The 21,248-nt window shown below is 38.0% G+C and overlaps 1 protein-coding gene across 12 annotated transcripts in view; it reads right to left on the bottom strand.

Moving 5' to 3' along the window:
- PAM (peptidylglycine alpha-amidating monooxygenase) overlaps window positions 1-21,248 on the bottom strand; it is a 150,988-nt gene that overhangs the window by 49,342 nt on the left and 80,398 nt on the right. For all 12 annotated transcript variants that reach the window (XM_054810720.1, XM_054810724.1, XM_054810725.1 and 9 more), the window contains exons 4-7: window positions 19,536-19,593; window positions 12,431-12,518; window positions 6,019-6,104; window positions 4,217-4,300 (exon numbers count right to left, since the gene is read on the bottom strand). In XM_054810720.1, the coding sequence (XP_054666695.1) occupies window positions 4,217-4,300; window positions 6,019-6,104; window positions 12,431-12,518; window positions 19,536-19,593 (316 nt within the window). The remainder of the gene's footprint in view (window positions 1-4,216; window positions 4,301-6,018; window positions 6,105-12,430; window positions 12,519-19,535; window positions 19,594-21,248) is intronic.

Raw genomic sequence — 21,248 nt, 5'->3', positions numbered from 1 at the left:
GTTCAAATTACACTAGAACATAAATGACAGCTTACAATTCATATGCTTATGAAGAAAACAGTGATTTTTAGGACATCTACCAGGTTAGTGGCAGAAGTTAATTTCTCTCTCCAACCAAAAAAACTCAAACCAAACCCCAGTACTAAGAACCCCGCACCCTCCTCACAAAAGCAGATACATCTGTGATATTATATGTAATGTGGGTTACATAATTCTTGTAGGGAATGATAGTAGGAAGAAATAAATCTATTGTCAGTGAAGAAGTGGGGGTTAGGAAAAGGAGCTGAGAACACAAGTACTATGCATGCCTTGTGCCTGAACAGAGAGGGAAAAAGAAAGGGAATGAGAAAGGAGCAAAAGTTGAACAAAAATCAAAGAATTCCCCAAAAGTTTGCTCCAAGCATACTGACAAAAATTTTTAATTGCTTCAAACAATGCAACAGTTACACACATAGATAATGGTAGAATGGAATTACCTTTCCTACAGAACAAGTTAGAAGAGATTATTATTGATAACTTTTAATTACTTTGATTCTTGGGGATACAGTATATGTTCTCACATGTGCTGGAAAGGACTAAGATAATAATACGGCAGGTTAGAAACAACATTAGTCTTTGTTATAGGGATGGCAGGAAAAAACAAATTCTAGGCACTGGAAAAAAAACTCACATAAATGAGATCTGAAGGCACTTATATGGAAGAATAAATCAAGACCAGTGTGACAGCTGCATTGCATATCCCTACAGCCCAAATTGAAAGTTAACTGGGTGCCCTTATAGATCTAAAGAAGGCTAGATTTACTTTTATTTGAATCTGAACCCTAAACACTTGCGAATCATAAAAAAGACAAACTTCTGACAAATTCTTACTTATTGCATAACTGTATCTACTGGCAACCATAACTCCAAACCCAAATAATTTTTACTTTTGCAATATAAAAACAGAAGAAAGTCAAATAGAACAATTACTCTTTTTCTGCGATGGTTCTTTGCATATTCCCCCATTTTTTTTGGTAGAATTTACTTTTGGTTTTCCAGCTTATTTTTTAATTATGCATATTTTAGACAAGATACAATAAACTTTATTTTGACATCTAAGCATAAAGTGCACATCTAAATACAAGTACTTAGCTGTGGCTTATAGCTAAGGAGGGAGGGAAAGCACAATTAGTTTAATAACTGGTTAATGAAACTAAAAAATATCCTTTTTACAAATAGTTGAAAATGAGAGTTGATAAATTTTAACTATGACATTTTTTTCCCAGAAAATTGATAGGAAGTAGAATTGGGTGCTAATACATAAATAATTACTACCTCAAGTCAAATATTTTATATTTGCAATGACTTGTAAGTCAGAAAATTAAACTATGAACAGTTCTTCTGAATCTTTGATGTGTTACGGAAAGCATAGCAAGTCAATTGAGTGTATTTCACCATTTGTCCTCTATCCTGAGGTGTAATAACTGCATGCACTTACTTAAAAACTGCAATGATTATATTCTTATATTTTCACAAGCCACACTTATCAACAGACATCTCATTCATACCAAAAAAAGCTCCCATTAGGTCATTCCTGAGGTTTAAAATTACCTGTAAAACTCATCAAAAGTTATGCATTGAATATGCTTGAACACCGAAATCAAGGTTTAAGATATTTATATTATTAGGAGATTTAGATTATATTTTTCTCTACTGGAATTTTCACAGGCAGATATTAGAAACATTTTTCTCATGAAAATGGCAGATAACGTAATTATTTTTCACTTTTAAAACAAGATACCAGACTACAAAGTAAAAGGCATTGAAATAAAACAGATGGCATTCTGTCATGCTCTTCAACTGAAAGAAGCAGTACATGGCACTAGCATCATCTCCTAGATTATAGTCCTATCAGTTCACACTTCTTAAACCTTATTTTGCACGCTTATATCCAAATCTTGCACAGATATTCTAGGCAAAAAATAAGGAAGTCTGCTGTGGGGGGGAGGTGTGTCGGTGTAAAATTAAGTTTTAATTTCAGGTGCTAACTTATTTCATTATGGATTCTCTAAGTGGGCAAGCGGATTTTTTGAGTAGAAGCTTTGACTACCAAGTCAATTTACTAATAAAAATTTTCGAACACATCCTCACCTAATGTGCAATGGAGGTTACTGATCTTATTTGTTTTGGTTTTTTTTTTTTTTAATAACTGCATACACATAAATTGTACTTAAGAGTGAAAATGAACAGTGAGAACTCTCACTGTCCCCAAGCAATAATGAAGAGTAGGCTCTCAACTAACATGCTCTCTTTAGAGGTTTGTAACTTTAATTATTCATGATTTTAGCAGGCAAGGAATCTCATGGGCTGTATGGGTCCATCTGAACTGCCTCATGAAAAATCAATTCTTTCAACTTCAGTTGTGCATATTTGCATATTTGCTCCATTTAAACAATGCTGGCACACCCAGCCATTATGCTACATTATTTCTTCATATCATGGTAGAAACCATACATGGTAGAAACTCAGGCAGTGCTGCTGAAAAATCTAGATAAAGTATTGCCCAAAGCTTGCCAGAGGCACACAGAAGAGAAGCTGCATGGCACTGGGAAGCTGCCAACTACAGGCTAACTTCTTTGTTCAAAACCAAGTACAACCTGCAGATCATTTACCATGGTACCACAGAAGGATTCAGAGGCCATGGGACTTTACATTACACCTTATGGGTGTAATGCATATTCCTCTCTTAATTTTTTGCTGTTATTCAGCTTACTTCCTATTTCTTCTTTCAAGTCCAACATTTTGATTATCACTTTGCCCATGAAGATCTTCACATTCTCATTTAAATCCTACACAGTAATTTACCACAGCCAAGTTCCAAGAGAATGATGACCCAGAGGTTTTTTGTTCTTGAACGTCAGAGAGGCCCTAACCCAAAAAGTCCACACAGCACACAATTCACAGAGTAAAAGTGAGAATTCATGCATCTCAAAGGTGTCAGAACAAGGCATTTCAGGTTTAAAGAACAGAGTACAACACAAAATATAAATAAATAAAAAATTAATTAATCTTGTCCCCAAAAATCTCATATCACCAATATCTCAATGTGCATTAATGAAATTCAAATTTCGTTAACCCAAGCTTATAATGTATGGGAAGGATGAGCAGATAGTGAGGTGGATTGAAAACTGGCTGAACGGTCGGGCCCAGAGAGTGGTTATCAGTAGTGCAAAGTCTAGTTGGCGGATGGCAACTAGTGGTGTACCCCAGGGGTCAATAGTGGGTTCAGTCCTGTTCATCTTCATTAATGAGCTGATGGGGCAGAGTGCACCCTCAGAAAGTTTGCTTATGACACCAAACTGGGAGGAGTGGCTGATACACCAGAGGGTGGTGCTGCCATCCAGAGGGATCTGGACAGGCTGGAGAAATGGGCTGGCAGCAACTTCACGCAGTTCAACAAGGGGAAGTGCAAAGTCTTGCACCTGGGGAGGAACAACCCCAGCCACCAATACATGCTGGGGGCCACCCAGCTGGAAAGCAGCTTGGCAGAAAAGGCCCTGGGGGTCCTCGTGGACACCACATTGAACACGAGCCACCAGTGTGCCCTTGCTGCAAAGAAGGCTGATGGTATCCTGGGCTGCATTAGCCAAAGTATTGCCAGCAGGTCAGGGGAGGTGATCCTTCCCCTCTACTCAGCACTGGTGAGGCCACAGCTGGAGTACTGTGTCCAGTGCTGGGCTTCCCAGCGCAAGAGAGACATGGACATACTGTAGAGAGTCCAAGGAAGGGCCACAAAGATGATGAAGGGACTTGAGTGTCTCTCCTCCAAGGAAAAACTGAGAGAGCTAAGACTGTTCAGCCTGGAGAAGAGAAGGATTGGGAGGGATCTCATCAATGTATATAAATACCTGAAGGAGGGTACAAAGAGGTCAGAGCCAGGCTCTTTTCAGTGGTGCCCAGTGACAGAGCCTGAGTTAATGGGCACAAACTGAAACTGAACATGAGGAGACACTTTTTCACTGTGAAGGTGACTGAGCACTGGCACACACTGCCCAGAGAAGTTGTGGATTCTCCAACCTTGGAGATATGCAAAAACCACCTGGACGTGGTCCTGAGTATCTGACTGTAGATGGCATGGCATGAGCAGGGGGGGATGGACTAGATGTAATAGAACATTGTAAATATTTTCGATGCTGTAACTGATATAACTTACAGAACAAATTTCCAAAAGACTTACCTCTAAATGCACTAATATCCCCATAGTGCACCTGGAGCACAAAAAATCTGCCACCTGTTTCTCCTCCAACTCTGAATCCAACACCTAAGAGAATGAAAATGCATTGTTTTCAGAAACAATAAAATGCAAGATAGTTCACCACTGCTGACCATATCTAAAAATACAATGGTAAATAATGGCTTAGAGTGAAGACATCGAAAATTTCACTGAGACACCAGTGAAGAAAATATTGTCCTGAAAACTAGGAAAACCACCATCACAACACATGTTCCCAAACAGACTAAGAAGCTAGGACCATAACTTAGTTATTCATTAACTTAGGCAGAGAATTCTCTCAATCCAAGAATATGAATACAGGTGTGATATATACATATTTATGCAACTACATATATATATATATAAAAATTTAAAAATCATGTTTTGTCATCCTTGGTAGAACTTTCATTTCTCATACAACATGACAAATGACACAAACTGATTAATGCTGACTTACTAAGAACACATTGAGAATGAAAAGATTAAAAGATCTGCAGTAACATATTTTGAGATATAAATTAATATTGTATGCAGAAAAAATCTTGTGGAAACTATGAAGCTATGTTACTTGTTGACAGAAGTAAGCACAGGCACAGAAGAAAATGGAGGAATTTGAAATAATTTGACATAATGAAATTGCAAAATATCACCATCACCAAAAGGGATTTCTCTAAATTGATTCTACAATGAACACTCTTCAAAAGAAGCAGAGAAAGCAATTTCTTCCTATTTGGCCAGTGAATCCCACTAGATTAAACACTGCCCACGGCAAAGCCTACTTATAAATGGGACTGCAGCCTTTCTGTGCACAGATGTAATATCATTATGAACCCTCTCCTTCAAACCTTGTATTTATGGACAGGTTAGAGACAAGAAAATTATTACTAGCTGGGGTTTAACAGCAAAGCAAATACCAGGCTTCCACAGAATCCTCCAAGCAACATTTTTTTTAACTTGACATTCTGATAACCAAATCAAATAACATTCGTGCTGATAAGTGTGTAAATGGATTATTAAAAATAAACCTCTTCATGATACTGTGCACTGCTCACACTGCTTATGAAAAGAGGCAGTAAAAGATAAAAGAAAAAAATTTTGGAATTCAAGGCATTTTCAGATTGAGGCTACATAGATGGTAGGTATTTCTAGAATCCTTAGTGGTTGTTAGAAAGAACCACTTCTCCCTGTCTTCCAGACATACCACTCCAAGTAGCTTAAAATTTTTTTACTGAATTCAGCAAAGTCATCTATCATACAAAAAAATGAGTATATAAACATGTTGCTCAACCATATCAAAGCATCAAGAAGTGAAAAGCACGTAAAACTGACAAGGATACTTAAGACATAGAAAAAAATTAATGTTTAGATTGAAATTGTTTTTGCTTTCCTAAACACACAAAAATATTTTAATGCAGTTGGTGTGCTACTGAAAGATAAATAGTATCCTTCCAATGGCATATAGTAGGAAATGCAAGATTAATGCTATATAAAAATAAAGCATTATATTATGACTGTTATCTCTCCCTTAGCTTTTTTTTCCCTACTGAAATCCATAATGTTATAGTAAACAGAATGACAAAAAACCCCAAGTATAACAGCTAACAGAATATATTAATAGTTTATGAGGTTGATGTTTATACCATTTCCATCAACTAGACATAACAAAAATATTATAGGAGGTTCCTAGATATGTCAGGTGCTTACTTCCACATGCTCTTCTCTCCCTTGCACCTGTACAGGACAACTTCACATTAAAGGCACAATACCTTTGGGTAGCCTGGTGGGTGGAGCATTTCTTGCCCAGGCATACAAAATGTTAGATTTGTCTTTGCATGTTCCTTCATCACAGTCCCTAAAAATATGAGGAAATAAAACAAAAAGGAATATAAATTTTTACCTTTAAAATCAGAAAAGGGCAGGCGATTTACATGCAAAACCACTAATTTTAAGATCTATGAAGTTTTTGGATGTATTTTGATTAAACACAGTAGACTGCTTTCTCAGATATCATTAGATCCTCCATTTTCTTTTTTTTTCCCTCCCTCTGCTGTAAGGTAGTGTTAGGCAAACAGGGTCAAACCCATAGAGTTCTGATAGTACCATCCTAGTAGCCAGTGATGAAAAAAATAACGGAACCTTTGTGAGAATGAACCATATGAAAATTTCTAGCACTATTAGCTGGAATGTCACAAAATGACAGTGGCTGCCACATTTACACAAAGGGACAGGACTCGTGTGCAAAGCAGAAAAAACCCCACAAAACATCAAAGCTTTAAGTCAAAATTGATATTTAGCTTCATTTAAAAATCATTGACAAAAAAAAGGTGACAGGAATCTGTATATGAACTGGTATGTAGGAGGCACTCATGCTCTTCCCTGTACTTAATGCAAGCTCACTGCTTTATGTTAATTTTTATTATCCTGCACAATTTCTTGTTTTTCATAAACAGAAAAATCACACACACACCAAAAAAAAAAAAAAGAAAAAAAGAAAAAAAAAAGTGTTTGCCAAGTTACAGACCACAAACAGGTCACAAATACTTACAGTAACTGAAAGCTGTAGAGTTGCCCCTAGCCTTTGCAGCTAACGCTATGCAGGTGACAGTAAGAGTGGAATGTGAAAGACTCCCAAGGACTGTTAAGCTCTAGATGCCTTAAATCTGCACGAACTGAAAAACTCGGGGCACAGACACTACCAAATCTGTAAAAGCCAATACAACTGATGACAGTCGTATAGACAGCAGAATGTATCTGGACCACATCCAAGAGGGCACCGACTGCTGTATGTGGGTGTAAGCTACAGGATGATATACATGGATAAACAAACAAGGGATACTGAGAGGCTTTCCAAACACTCACCTAGAGGCCGCTTCTCCCTCTAAATTCTCTGTTAGGGAAAAGGGTTATTTACAGAGTGTATTTGTACCGTCTTCAGGTGGCAAAGCATCGTGGCACTGAGCACGTTGCGGAAATCATTCCACTGCTGTATACACAGGTATGACTTTTAGAAAGCCTCAACTCAAAACTATTCAGACTACAACTGATCCAAGCTGGATGCAATGAAGGTTGATACCTATGCCAAGGTTTCAATCCAAACCAAAATGGTACAGCCCTTTCTCCGTTTATTACTTCTGGTAAAATGAGACCTGGGAAAACATTTGTACACCTAAAGCACAGTTTCAGTCACCTTAAATACTGGGAAAATAATTTCACACAGTGTGAGCCGTATGTGCAATCTCTCAGAACAAATGACAATGATGCTTTCCAGGCTGCTCTCCTGAGGTAACCAGTTCTTCCAGCACATGGGGAAAACCACCTCAGTGGGATGTTACACATTTTTGTGATCCTGGAGAGCCTTACTGAAACATAGCTGTGTTTTCTTCTGACAGAAAGCATTGCCATAATCATCAACTACCAAGAGAAAAGGGAACATGCCAATTTTTCCTTTTCATTAATTTTGCTCCTAACAGATATTTCTAGACCTTCCCAACTACTGGTGTGGTCATCTCTCCCTTCAAACATGTCCCAGCGGACAAGCAAAACTTATTTCAGGGTAAGTGAAATGTTTCATGACTAATGATTCATAGAGCTGCAGGTAAAACTGCTACAAACTAAACCAAAAGACTTCAGGGATCTAACCAGGTATTAAGCTGCACAGTTTGGAAATGTGTTGAAAAGATTGGTTGGGAGGAACAGCAGCAGAAACCACAAGCACAGTTGCAGCTTCACCACCACACTCTGGGCCAGCTAGCCCTAGGTATTTTTTAGGACCACATTAGCTAGGCAAAAAAAACCTACATAGGCTGTTCCAAACTTTCCTCCTGAGACACTGGCCAATGGAGGGGGAAGACTGCAGGGGACCAAGATGAAATACAGATACTGGTCTTTCATTATGCTTAAAAAATGGTCAACCTTCTCATTTAGCCATCAATGCTGACCTTGAAACACCAAGTTTACAGACAAAAACAAAGCCAGAGGAGATTACAAAGAAGAGTTAAGACAACTCATGAACAGATTTAAAAGCAGGAAGCTAGTAAAACCTACAAATTTATAAACAAATAAAAAAATTAACCAATCTTTGAAATTCATAGCTTTTTTACATGCATAAATTCATGAGAATCTGAACAGAATGAGTAGCACAGAATACCTTAAAAATGGACTGTAACTGCATACTATACATTCTTGTATTAACAACTAATTTTGACTGTAGTCAAAATTTTGGGGGGAGGAAGGTAGGGAAAGGCACGGAAATAGTGCTTACTGACTACTTCTCGGGTCTGTTTTTTGCAAACTCTCATGGACTTTCCAAATATATTCTCCTCAATCTTGGGTAAGCTCAGGAGCTGGGTTTTTTAATGGCACTGGGTTTTTGACTGATTACCTAGACTGAAAGCAAAATATTTCACTATGTTAGCAAGACCAGTATTTGACTACCCTTTTAGGATATTTGCATTGTTTAGGAAAACAAAGAACTTCTTTTATTTCTTTCTCTATTATACCCTACTCCTTGATTCTAACCACAACTTGTAAAAAAAGGTAATTGAGGTCACTGAGTAACAAAAATGATCATTTTTAGTTCTTGAGCTGAACGTTGTAGAACATTCTTGGGGCAGTGACAACAGTAAGAAACTACACTCCAAAATATAAATCTTTATACTGTTCCCACTTCCCTCTAAGCAGTGAAATACAACTATTTCACTGAACCAGTCTTGACATCTTTTGCAACCTTTACTAAACTATTGTTGAAAGCTTCCAAACTCATGCTCTCCTGCCAACATAAGCAGCTAGTCTGACAGAGGAATTACTGGGTGGTGATCTATGACCTGTACTTATACATTTGTTTAAATCAGATAATTATTTAAAGTTGCCCCACCTGATCTCTAAATAAAGAATGTCTATGAATCATCTCATTCATGGGAGCTCATTTCAGTGTTAGGTTTGATGCAGTGGAAGACCTGTCTTGCCAGGAGACTCTGGTTCTGAATAATTCAACATTTTCTTTTAAATCATTCAAGTGTATTCTTGATTATCTATGGAGAATCTGAACTTCTGATGAATCAACTCAAGCATACTACTTCCATTTCAGCACAGTTTATCAGCTCAGGCAAAACTTCTTGTCATAGTAGCTGAACTGGTTTTAGGGCCAATTATGATCAACAGAAGCAGCTACACCTTTTTTTGGTGCACTGAGCAAAACGAGAACAAATCAGCCCTGGGAGCCTACTTTATTTCTGTGGAAAGGCCTGGGTATTTCAGGAAGGGAGAAATATCTGTGGACCCCTTTAGTGTTTGTTCAGATGAAGATCCTACCATGTTACAGTGAAGGTACCAAAGCAGAGCCAGTGCAGATCCCACACTGTTAGCCTTTCAGAAGGCCAGGGGCATTTGCATAAATAGCATCAAGTTACCACAGTGACTTGACAGTCAGTGCCAGAGTGGCATCACACATTTTGGCTCAGCGCTGCTATGGCCACGGGGCAGCGCATCCCAATAAAGTTATTTGGATGCTGTATCTTCCCCTCACCCATTCCTCCACAATCAAAACTGGCCTGAATAAAACCTCACGCCTCAGAGAAATAAATTTTGCTGTTGCATTCTGAATGCTCCTAAAGGACTATTTTTCCATAATATACCTAGTCCACATCATGATGGTATAAAAAATAGCTCTTAAGTTGGTATGTTTTAATGTTTTTACAACTGATTACAAACCATCTGACTAACATTGCCCAGAATTGATGAAGAAACTACAATAAAGCAAAAAATAAACGTGGTATGCCTTAATTGAATGAAAACTGGCTATGTAAAAATGTTGACCATGTAAACAGTAAGGGAAGGATCCTTGCTAAACAATTCTTATAGTGGTGCCCTCAAATGTCAGTTCTCAAACGACCATTCTTTCCCCTAGTAGATGGAAGAGCAAGTGAAGACATCACTTACCAGTCTGCAGGTAACAAAAAGAATAACAAATAACAAAACAAAATAAAAAATAACAAAGATGCCTCATTGTTAATAAACAGTCATCAGAATTACTTTAACAAAACTGGTTGTAGTGGTTGGAAGACTCTAGCAAATTTAAACTAGTAGGAAAACACTTGCTTTTAAATTATACATACTCTCTGCAATGACTTACAAAAATGTGAAATGGTTTCTACACATCTGAAAATTTAAATGAACATACTTACAACACAGACATTTATAGATATAGACATATATATGTATACACACGTGTATGTGTATACAAACATATTACATTAATTATATACACACACGGATACATAGCAACAGGCATTTATACAAGCTTATGTGTGTCGAACAGGCATAAATGCAGATGTCTAAAGCCCTGTTTTATGTAGAACAGACGTGATTGTCTTTCTAGCCTTGCAGACAGCCATGGGCAGAGCAAGATGAAACATGGCAAACTGTTGCAATAACAGGGATGTAAAATGATGAGACATTGAAGGAAGAGTTTTTATTTTGAAAAAGCAAATACTACACCTCAGAAACTACAAAAAAAAGGAGCAAGATTTAATCAAAACCTGCATATGAAAAATTGGAAATATCAGATTTAAATACAACACTAATTATGTGTTTCATCATTTGACGGGTACCTGTTAAGTATAGCAATCAAGAACAAAAGCAACATTAGCTGCCACACTGCACAGACTGCCATTGGTGAGTTTTCTGCTGGGCAATCGTTCTTCTCCAGGAAGAATGATGATACAGCCAGGGAGCTCAAACTATCTGAAGCCTAGTCTTAAGCCTAGGATTTGAATCTATTTCAGCTTTGAATAACTTTATAACTTTCCAGCTTTTGATCCATCTCTTCATATCTGAAAGGTCAGGAACGAAACATTTTACCTACATCTTCAGAATATCAACTAGATGTGACTTAGGCATCATCTTATGACTTGTCTCAACGCAAGCACTTGATCAATCTATAACAATACAATTCTATCACATACAGATTACTTCAAGGCTCTAGTAAAACTACTTCCAGACATATGAAAACAAAACAAACTACAAGCTACTCAGCTTTAAATAGGACATTCAAGATGTAAACTGGTGTTAAAAGGCCACAGTGGGACCAGTTTTATGTTGGTATATTTTTCACATTAAACTATTCAAAAAAAGTATATTCTAACATATAAGATACTATAAAAAGAACACAGAAAAACTGTCTGCTGGGAAAAGAAATCAATAGAAATTCTGTGCTTTCATAGTTTTACTTTTGTCTGAACTTCTTAAGCATCTGCTTTTCTTGCAAAACAACATTACAATATTTTCAATATTAGACCTATTGGTTGATAGGTAGAACGGAGATAAAACTTTTGATCAAAGTTTGTTGTATGTTCAAAATATTAATCAAATCATCTTCCAAAAACATGCAGAGATTATTTGAAATGCTAAATTCATATTTTTTGTGGAAAATATATTATACTATAGTATTAGCTCTAAATTCCAGCTCTAGTTACCTTTTTGGTAAATGCTTAAAAGATAAATTATGATTACACAATTCTATTAGAAAATCTATATTAAACTTGTTCCACAGATCAGTTAAGTCATATAAGCTTTGCAGTGTCAGCAAAACTACCTTATCTGCTCTCTCTTGAAAACCTGGAGAAAACTTGCAAAATTACTGGACAGACCATTAATTTCCACCCACCTTCACATTCTCTTCACTTTGGCTCCCCACACCTGTTTTAGTGGTATTGAGAGCTTCCCTCTGCCCTCACTGCTTAGGCATTTTGAAGGGCAAGTTAACTACCAAACACTTGACAGACAGAATCTTCTTCAGCTTACTGTTCACTCAGTTTCCTTCTGGACACCTGATACAATACTTCTTCATACACAGAAAAGCAGCCAACTATATAGGACGCCTAGATTTCTTGGTATCCAATGGCACCCTGCCCACTGTAGCTCCTGTCTCCTCCTCAGAGACAGACAATTAGTCATGAAGAATCAGAAAACAGATCTTCTTCTCCAACTTGCAGAGGAGTTAGTTAAAAAAACCCACCAAACACTTAAAGCTTGGAAAGACTGGAATGTTACACATTTTTTCTTCTTCTTTCCAATTTTTTCTACCTTTCCAAGAAATTGTGACACTGAAAAAGGTTTATGTGGAAGAAGTAAAGATAAGAAAAGTTAGGTACAATAACAAAAGCAAGTTGAAACTCTTACCAGTAATTTTCAGTAGAAGAGGGTTCATTACATCCAAAAAGTAACATGTGATGGACAGTGTCCATGCTGGCATGAGGCTTAAAGTCAACTGAAAAACAAAATGATAAAACAAATAAGCTATCCTTACTCTCACAAGTTACACAAGGAAGAGCACTTTGTGTATTTTTTTTCTGTAATACTAGAAACAAGGCATGTATTTCCCTGCTCATTTATTTACCTTCTGCATTCCACTTACAAGCCTTCCTTAAATTTCCATTCAACAGCCTGTCTTCCAAGGTAAAACACTGTACCTCAGTTAGTCCTTAAGAAACTCCAAGTTCCCACTAAAAACTGCTGCATTTTTTACCAAAAGTTAAATAAGACACATAGTAAACATATCAATGTATCCTAAACCACAAAATTTTACTGTAATCAGTCTAATTTCAATCTAGCTTCGAAATTTGCACTTGTGATTTATTTCTTCATCAAAAATACAAACAATAAGTTACAGTTAAGAGCAACAAACATCTTATGCATTATTTGAAGTGATATCTTCTTACAGTATTCCATCGGGTTTACATTTTTGCTGCATCTTTACTGGGACAACAGTGCCAAGAAGGGATTATGATTTATTCTCACTAATATGTCAAACCCCTTGGAATGAAAACTAAGATTTCTTTAAAGTCAACACAATCTCATTGCCCAAATATTTCTCATTATTAGAAACATAGACAAAGGTGAATGTTGAGCACTCAAATGGCTGTTCTTTATCCCATGCCAGGAACAAAACACTGGTTTTGTTTCTCAAATCTTCGTGATTCTGTTTAGTATAGGAAAAAGGTTACCAATGTCAATCACACTGTAGTAATATTGACCATGAACGTACAATCATGGCATTTCTAGAAATAAAGCAAGCTACTTTGTGTAACTTCCTTTATTACTACTGAAATGATGTCTCAGAGGTAGGGAATGCAATGGAATTTTTCTTCACATAAGACAGAGAAGGACCTTGGAGGGTTTTTAACTTTATTCTACAGTAGAAATGCCAAAACCGAGTTACTCCTGCCCTTACATGTACTTAGACACTAAGGAGCCTTCAGGTACGTGTCTTTTAGCTCTTGTAAGAGTCTTAACATGGGCAGATGGTGAAGCTGCAAATCACTCAAACACAATTCTGCTTCTGAAGTTTGAGGATTTATCTGCACTTGGAGCTCAGTATTTTAACATGCAGTTGAGGCAGGGTTCCCGAAGCGAATGATGATGTGGATTATTGTCCCAGTTTCACAAGGGGAAAAAAAACCCAAATAGATTCTAACCCTATTTTTGGAGCTGGGGTCTGTTGTGAAAAGTGATGAAAACCAGCCAAAAGTTAAGGCATGCAAGTCAAATTTTAGCTTGAAGACATGTAGTCAGATTGTAAATGAGCATGCCAGAGCTGAGGGCTTGGTTTGAGAAACAAGAGATGCACCCATATGCCCTGGGAAGGTACTTTGAGTACCACATATGAATTCAGAAGTACTAAACTTGCCAGCATGATTAAAGTCCAGAGACTACATAACACCTTTTTTTCCTACAAGCAAATTCTACTCATTCCATCACTAATAAACTAAGCTGCATTGCAGAAAGACCTTTTGTTTTGATGTTTTTATCAGTAAAAATTAGTAGTGAAATTATTGTTAATTCTCACATGGGACAGATAATATGTTATTTTATGTGGACTTACTACCTTAGTTTTCAGGTCTTTCAGGTATTTTAAGCTGCTGTTACCAATTTAAGTGAGAGATTACATTTCATAAGGATTTTATAAGCAGTTCACAGATGTGAAATTTAATGAACACTATTGCCAAACTTGATACCTGTACAAAATGTACTGTAAGTAACACCTATAAAGACAGCCGTCAATAAGGCAAAATTAAAGGTTAGGCCTCTTGTCTGCCACCACCTGTCCTGCTGGTTAATATTGTCTCGCTGTTTCTTTTACTCCTTTACTGCTCTCACATCTTGTGTATTTACTCTAATGAGTGTGTCAGGAAGTCATAGAATCATAGAATGGTTTGGGTTGGAAGGGACCTCAGAGATCATCTAGTTCCAACCCCCCTGCCACAGACAGGGACCACCTCCACTAGACTAGTTGTCTCTTCCCTTGGCACAATGCCCATTACAATGACATTCTAGTGCACGGACTGGACCTTTAAGCACTATTATAAAACATATTACAAATAGCTTACTAAATACTACTCTTACTAACAGAAAATAATGCAACACAATTAAAGCAAAAGTGGCGTGAGCCACTTGCATACACAATTTTAGCTCACATATTTCATCATTGCTTCTGAAGGAAGAGTTGTAAAACCTCTCAGTCTGCCTCCGAGCTTAAGAAAGCTTTGTACTGTCAGTTATTCTGTTCCTGTATAATTATTCTTTTAGCAGCACACCCAGGCTTATACCAGTCTTCCAAACAGAGGGTCAAAACAAGGCCATTTAAAAAATTTTATGCTGTAAAAGCCATAGAAATTAGCATGAGATTCAAGCCAAATTCAGTACTTGTCACTACCAAAGGCTTAAGAAATATCAAACAAAAGCCTTACACTCCTAGTTGACAACCTCCACATTTTATAAAAATGAACAGAAGATTACTCAATAGAGAAATATTTTTATGCATGTAGTAGTGCTGCAAAGTGTCCACAGTTTGGCACATTAGGGAGACATTAGAGGCCTTCAATACAGTGAATTCATCATTACTTGGCAATAGGGAAGTTTATATATACCATACTAGAGTTACAAACCCACAGCATCGTGAGTCACGTATGCATGAAAAGTAATAAATCATCTCATTATTTCAATTTGTGTTGCTGAACGTAATAGGCTCCATCTCATTTCTACAGCACAATCTGACAGAAACTTACCATGAGTAGGAAAAGGACACATTTACTTACTGGTCACCCATGTGAATGAACACAAGGAGGTGAAGATGACAGTCAAATTTCTTGGCTGAGTGGCTTGCTGTCAGACTCAGTTCTTATGAGTGTCTGTAGAGCACCCTTTACCTATCGCTACAGCTCAGTAGTCAAAAACTGATTTTTATCAATGTCTGCACCATTAAAGACTCAATTTAGTTTCTGGTTTGGCTACTTATTCATAAACATTAATTAAACATGAGGTGGAAGAATAAAATTGCAGTATGTTTTAAAAATGTAACTGGAATGATACCTTCTTGAAAAATTACGTATTAATCTCAATCATTATTATCTTTTACATATTAATCTCACAGCCATTTCATTTCACAGGAGCAAAAGGTATGGTCCTAACATGAACCTAACATCAACCAACCCCACAAAAGAACAAGCATTCCCCGTACCCCCATTTGTCAGCATTTACAGCCCTTTGGGATAGAAAAACAACTGGTTCAAACAGAAATCTCAGACTTGATAGTCTGACCCTCCATTAAAGACTATCATACAGGAAACTAACAGCATCTGCAAAAATACACAGATGCATCCCTGAAAAAGACCTCTAGGGCAAAATTTGCTCTACCACTGCTCCTAGCTGGTAACATTTCATAAATAAATTTGATCAGCTCCTTCTTTTGATAATGCCTGAGAACTGACTCAGAACAAGTTGGTAAATTCTGGTACAGTATCCTTCCAGCTTTGCAGTACAAGTTTATACCCTTTGTCCCTGTGCAAGCACAAATGCCTACTGGTTTAAAATCTTTAAGGGAATAGCAAAGTTGAAGTCTGAATTCAAAGTCCTCAAACACAAATTTAATAAAAAATACTGAAAAAAGTTACAGAAAATATTTTCGACTTACTAACAAATGTAGTATTGCCTGCATACAATGCTAAAAACGAAGTTCTCTTTTCCAAGGCCCTTATATGTCACCAACATGCAACAAAATTATCCCGCTGCAGGTTCTGTAAACAGAATCTCTTACATACTGTCTTGGAGGAGGGAGGAAAAGGGGGTAAAAGTAGGAAAACAAAGTGAAAAAATAATAAACCTGTAATTCTTGGTCAAAGCGTAAGGACATTTGGTCATAAAAGTGTCCTTTTGAAGTGCAGAAGGACTGTGTGGTTGTTTTAGGTGCCTGACGGGTTAAACCACACCACCATGACAGCATTACTTACAACCTCTTATATTTGGACGCCCTGAAAATAAAACAAAAAGGAAAAAAAAAAGACACAGAAAAGAGAAAAAAATTATTTTGAAGCACTATGTGCAAATAAATTGAACTGGAGGGAGAACATGTAGCTTCTGGTCTCAGCTTTACCCCTGCACTGTCTTAGAAACCCACGTTATTGTTTTAATTCTATGTATTCACACCTCCTCATGCTGAAGCTCTTCAGAACACATACTATCTGCTTGACACATCACTGAAGAGCAACCGAGAATTACAGTTCATGTGTTACTTTCTAGATGCTTCTATCACAAAGTAAAACAGCAATTAATGAAAGTTAATTACACCATTTATTGGCAATGCAATGAAGGCAGATTCTGCTTAAACCATAAAAATATAGACACTATCCTTTTAAAAATATTTCATTCTCTGTGTGTTGATCTACGCTTATTTAAGCAACACAAAATACAAGCATGCAGTAAGTTAATAATTAGTTTCACAACACTTAACGATATTATGAAATATTTAAGGAAACATTCCACTAAGCATCTAATTTCTTAGATGATGATACCTATTGTAAAAATCTCTTTTGTGAGAAGAAGACTTAATTTGCTACTCAGGTATTTTATGATAGGTCGGTTTGCATTCTTTCTATTCTCTACAAATGGATATGTTTGAATCTAGTCTTTCCAATGATTAGGTAACTTCTGTTGATTGTGAAGACTCCCATCTGACAAATCTCTTCCACTGAAAACACCTTCCAGTGACCTCACTGAAGCAAGATGGAACTGATCACATGCTTAAGACTGACCACGTGCCTATCCATTTTGGTGTAAGGCACAAAAGAGAAAAAATAAGCAAGCAATTTTATTTTCAGGGCATCCAAATATAAGAGGTCATAAGTAATGCTATCATAGTGGTGTGGTTTAACTCATCAGGCACCTAAAACAACCACACAGCCATTTGCTCTCTCCCTCGTCCCAGTGAGAGAACTGAAAATGGAAAAGGGAAAAAAAAAAATCACGGGTTGAGATAGAGACAATTTAATAGGACAAAACAACAACTGCTACTATTAATAATAATAATAATAATAACACAAAACAAGTGATGAACAGCACAATTTCTCACCACCCGAAGCCAATGTTCCACAATACCCCGAGCTGACATGCCTCCTGGCCCACCCCCCAGGTATGTACGGAACATAATGTCAGACAGTATGGAATATCCCTTCAGCCAGTTTGGGTCAGCTGCCCTGGCTGTGTCCCCTCTTGGTTGCCCCCTGCCTTCTAGTTGGCAGGCCAGTATAAGAAGCTGAATAGTCCTTGACTACTTGGAAACAACTAAAAGCATCAGTGTGTTATCAACATTATTATCATCCTAAATCCAAAACACATCACTATACCAGCTGCTAGGAAAAAAATCAACTCTTTCTCTGCTGAAACCAGGACACAAGGGAAAACTTTAGGTTCACAGAACAAGTTTGGTTTTTTTTTAAATTTGCTCATCAAGTTCCTCTTGCTCTTTAAAGCTCCACCTAACAACTAGAATGGTTTCTTCGCCCAGATGTTATACTGCTTTGCAATGACATGTACTCAAGCACAGTGATCATTGGAAAGGTGACCAAATCCTATAAAAATTTGGTGGAGAACATGTAAACACCTAAAAGATTCTCAGTCTTCAGACAGAAAAATGTGTTGCCTTGTATGATTCACATTAAGACTATGCATACATACCACTTCTAAGCAAATTCTTTTAGTAGGTCCTTTTAAACACCACTGAAAGAAGTTTATGTGGCTTTCACACATGTAAACACCAAATGACAGAACTAAATGTGCAGCAATCTAATAAAGAATTGAACTATGCAATTTCGCAACTCAGTGAAGCACTAAATAAAAATTGCTTAAGCAGCAGGTTAGTAGTATGCCTTTCTATGAATCATTTGAAAGCAGAAGAGTGTATTGCACACACTGCACAGCAAGTATAGTTTATCAGAGAATGAACACTCACTCCCTTTTATGCTCATTCTTATTTCTGGGGCAAAACTCGTAGCAAAAATGTGAGGTCAGGTTCTGACTATTTACAAAACAGATATACAGAGAAAACACTGAGAAAAATTTACTCAATTTTTTTAGTTACTATAATAAAACATGAAAATCTAACCATAATATTCTATTTCTGAAGGACTTCCACAAGGAAATCCACATGGAACAACAGTCTCATAATACACTACAACAAAAACTACATAGGATTCCCACCATATTTATTATAAGTGCAGATATCCCAAAATGCAACAGAAGAGTAAATAGACATTTTAACTTATCATTGTCTTCTTTTATTTCAGTTTATAGCATGTTCTGATAGTGAAACTATCTTCAGCCAAACCAAGAAGCCTTCGCTCTACCTGAACATGTTCACAAGCAAGGCAAAATGAAATGAAAAGTACCTCAAAGACCTTCCGAACAGATGGTGTGCTTTGCTGACCTATATGATCTCAGCATTTGTACACTATCACAGTATTTCCTGCTATTTGTCTGCCATCTTATTCATGACATGACTTTTTTTTTTTTTTAAAAAAGGGGGACAGTGGTTGGTTGGTTTTGTTTTTTCCCCTGATAAGTAAAATCTTACTGCAGCCAACACTGACTGTAAGTGCAAAGGATTTACAGCCTGTACCAGCAGGTAAATAAACAGTGTGTTCAGTGGAGCTGAATTAATTATCCGGCCAGAGACAGAAAGCCAATACTTTACAAATAGGGCTGTTGGTACAGACTGCCAGAGGCATCTGCCTGCAGCTCCTTAACTACTATTACTCATGAATCTCTCCTGCTACAGTTTGTTATCTTGACTCTAAGTAGCGTTCTCTGGTTTGTTTCTGCATTAGCCATGATGAATGCATTTTGGAAAATCTGACAACCAAAGATTAAGTCAATATGAGTCAAAGGAAAAAAAGAAAATGCTGAGGTTCTTCAAAATGGCTGGCTTAGGTTCTTCCAGTCAACCAGTACTCACCTACATAGGCTTCATCATCCACTGGCAGGGGTACTGACATGCAGAGGTAGGTATCAGACTATTAAAAAACAAAAGAACAAAAATTACATTTAAATTGGAAATATTTAGAAGAATAGAAACAAAGCATCAAAATTCTCTACACTTTCTGAAGATGAATGTGGGACTACTGAACAAACGTATATACAAAATACATACTTATATGCCTTAGCACTGAATTTATTTGCAGGGGTTAACAAACACAGCCCCCTTCCCAGCCGCTACAAATTTGGAGGGGTAACAGTACCCTCTCCATGTCCAAACAAACAGCATGAATCAATGAGTGTGCTACATAAAGTGAAAAGAATTATTGAGCTTCTGATTCATTGTGTTCTTGGTATGCACTACTTTCTCAATATTTATAAACTTACTATAATCTAAGAATCAACAGCACTTGAGTAGAGAGGGAGGTGCTGATCTCTTTCTGGTGACCAGTGACAGGACATTGGGAAATGGGACAAAGCTGCATCAGGGGAAGTTCAGACTGGACATTAGGAAAAGGTTCTTCACTGAGAGGGGGGCCGGTCACTGGAACAGGCTCCCCAGGGAAGTGGTGGTGGCACCAAGCCTGTCAGAGTTCAAGGAGCGCCTGGACAATGCTCTTAGTCATGTGGTTTAGTTTTATGTAGTCCTGCAAGGAGCAGGCAGTTGGACTCGATGATCCTTACGTGTCCTTTCCGACTTGAGATATTCTATAATTCTATGACTTCATAGCTAAATAGATTTCTGCCTATAGCAGTATTCCAAGATTTATATAACTGGACCACAAAGTGTAAAAATGCTGTGCCATTGCAGCAGCAGTCACAAAAATACATTTATTTTTGATTCATGCACCTAATTCTATCATGATTGTGTTGGGTTTGGATGGCAAGGTTTTGGTAGCAGGGGCGGGGTGGCTAGGGGTGGGGTGACAGGGGTGGCTTCTGTGAGAAGCTGCTAGAAGCTTCCCCTGTGTCTGATAGAGCCAATGCCAGCCAGCTCCAAGACAGACCTGCTGCTGGCCAAGGCCAAGCCAATCAGCGCCTCTGTGATAACATATTTAAGAAAGAAAAAAAACAGTTAGGCAGAGCTTTTGCAGCTGGAGAGAGGAGTGAGAAGATGTAAGAAACTCTGCAGACACCAAGGTCAGTGAAGAAGGAGGGGGAGGAGGTGCTCCAGGCACCGGAGCAGAGATTCCCCTGCAGCCCATGGTGAAGACGATGGTGAGGCAGGCTGTCCCCCTGCTGCCCATGGAGGAAGGATGAGGGGGTGTAGAGATTCCACCTGCAGCCTGTGGAGGACCCCACGCCAGAGCAGGTAGAGACACCTGAAGGAGGCTGTGGCCCCATGGGAAGCCCACGTTGGAGCAAGCTCCTGGCAGGACCTGTGGCCCTGTGGAGAGAGGACCCCACACCAGAGCAGGTTTGCTGGCGGGACTTGTGACCTCGTGGGGGACCCACGCTGGAGCAGTCTGCTCCTGAAGGTCTGCACCCCATGGGAGAGACTCACGTTGGAGAAGTTCATGAAGGACTGTAGCACATGGGAGGGACTCCATGTTGGAGCAGGGGAATGATGAGAGGAGTCCTCCCCTGAGGATGAAGAAGCAGCAGAAACAACGTGTGATGAACTGACCGTAACCCCCATTCCCCGTCCCCCTGTGCCGCTGAGGTGGGGGAGGGAGGTTGAAGCCGGGAGTGA

This window comes from Grus americana, chromosome Z (assembly GCF_028858705.1).
Source record: "Grus americana isolate bGruAme1 chromosome Z, bGruAme1.mat, whole genome shotgun sequence".
Classification (NCBI taxonomy): domain Eukaryota; kingdom Metazoa; phylum Chordata; class Aves; order Gruiformes; family Gruidae; genus Grus; species Grus americana.
The sequence above is the reverse complement of the archived record's forward strand: the minus strand, read 5'-3'. Positions and strand labels throughout refer to the sequence as shown.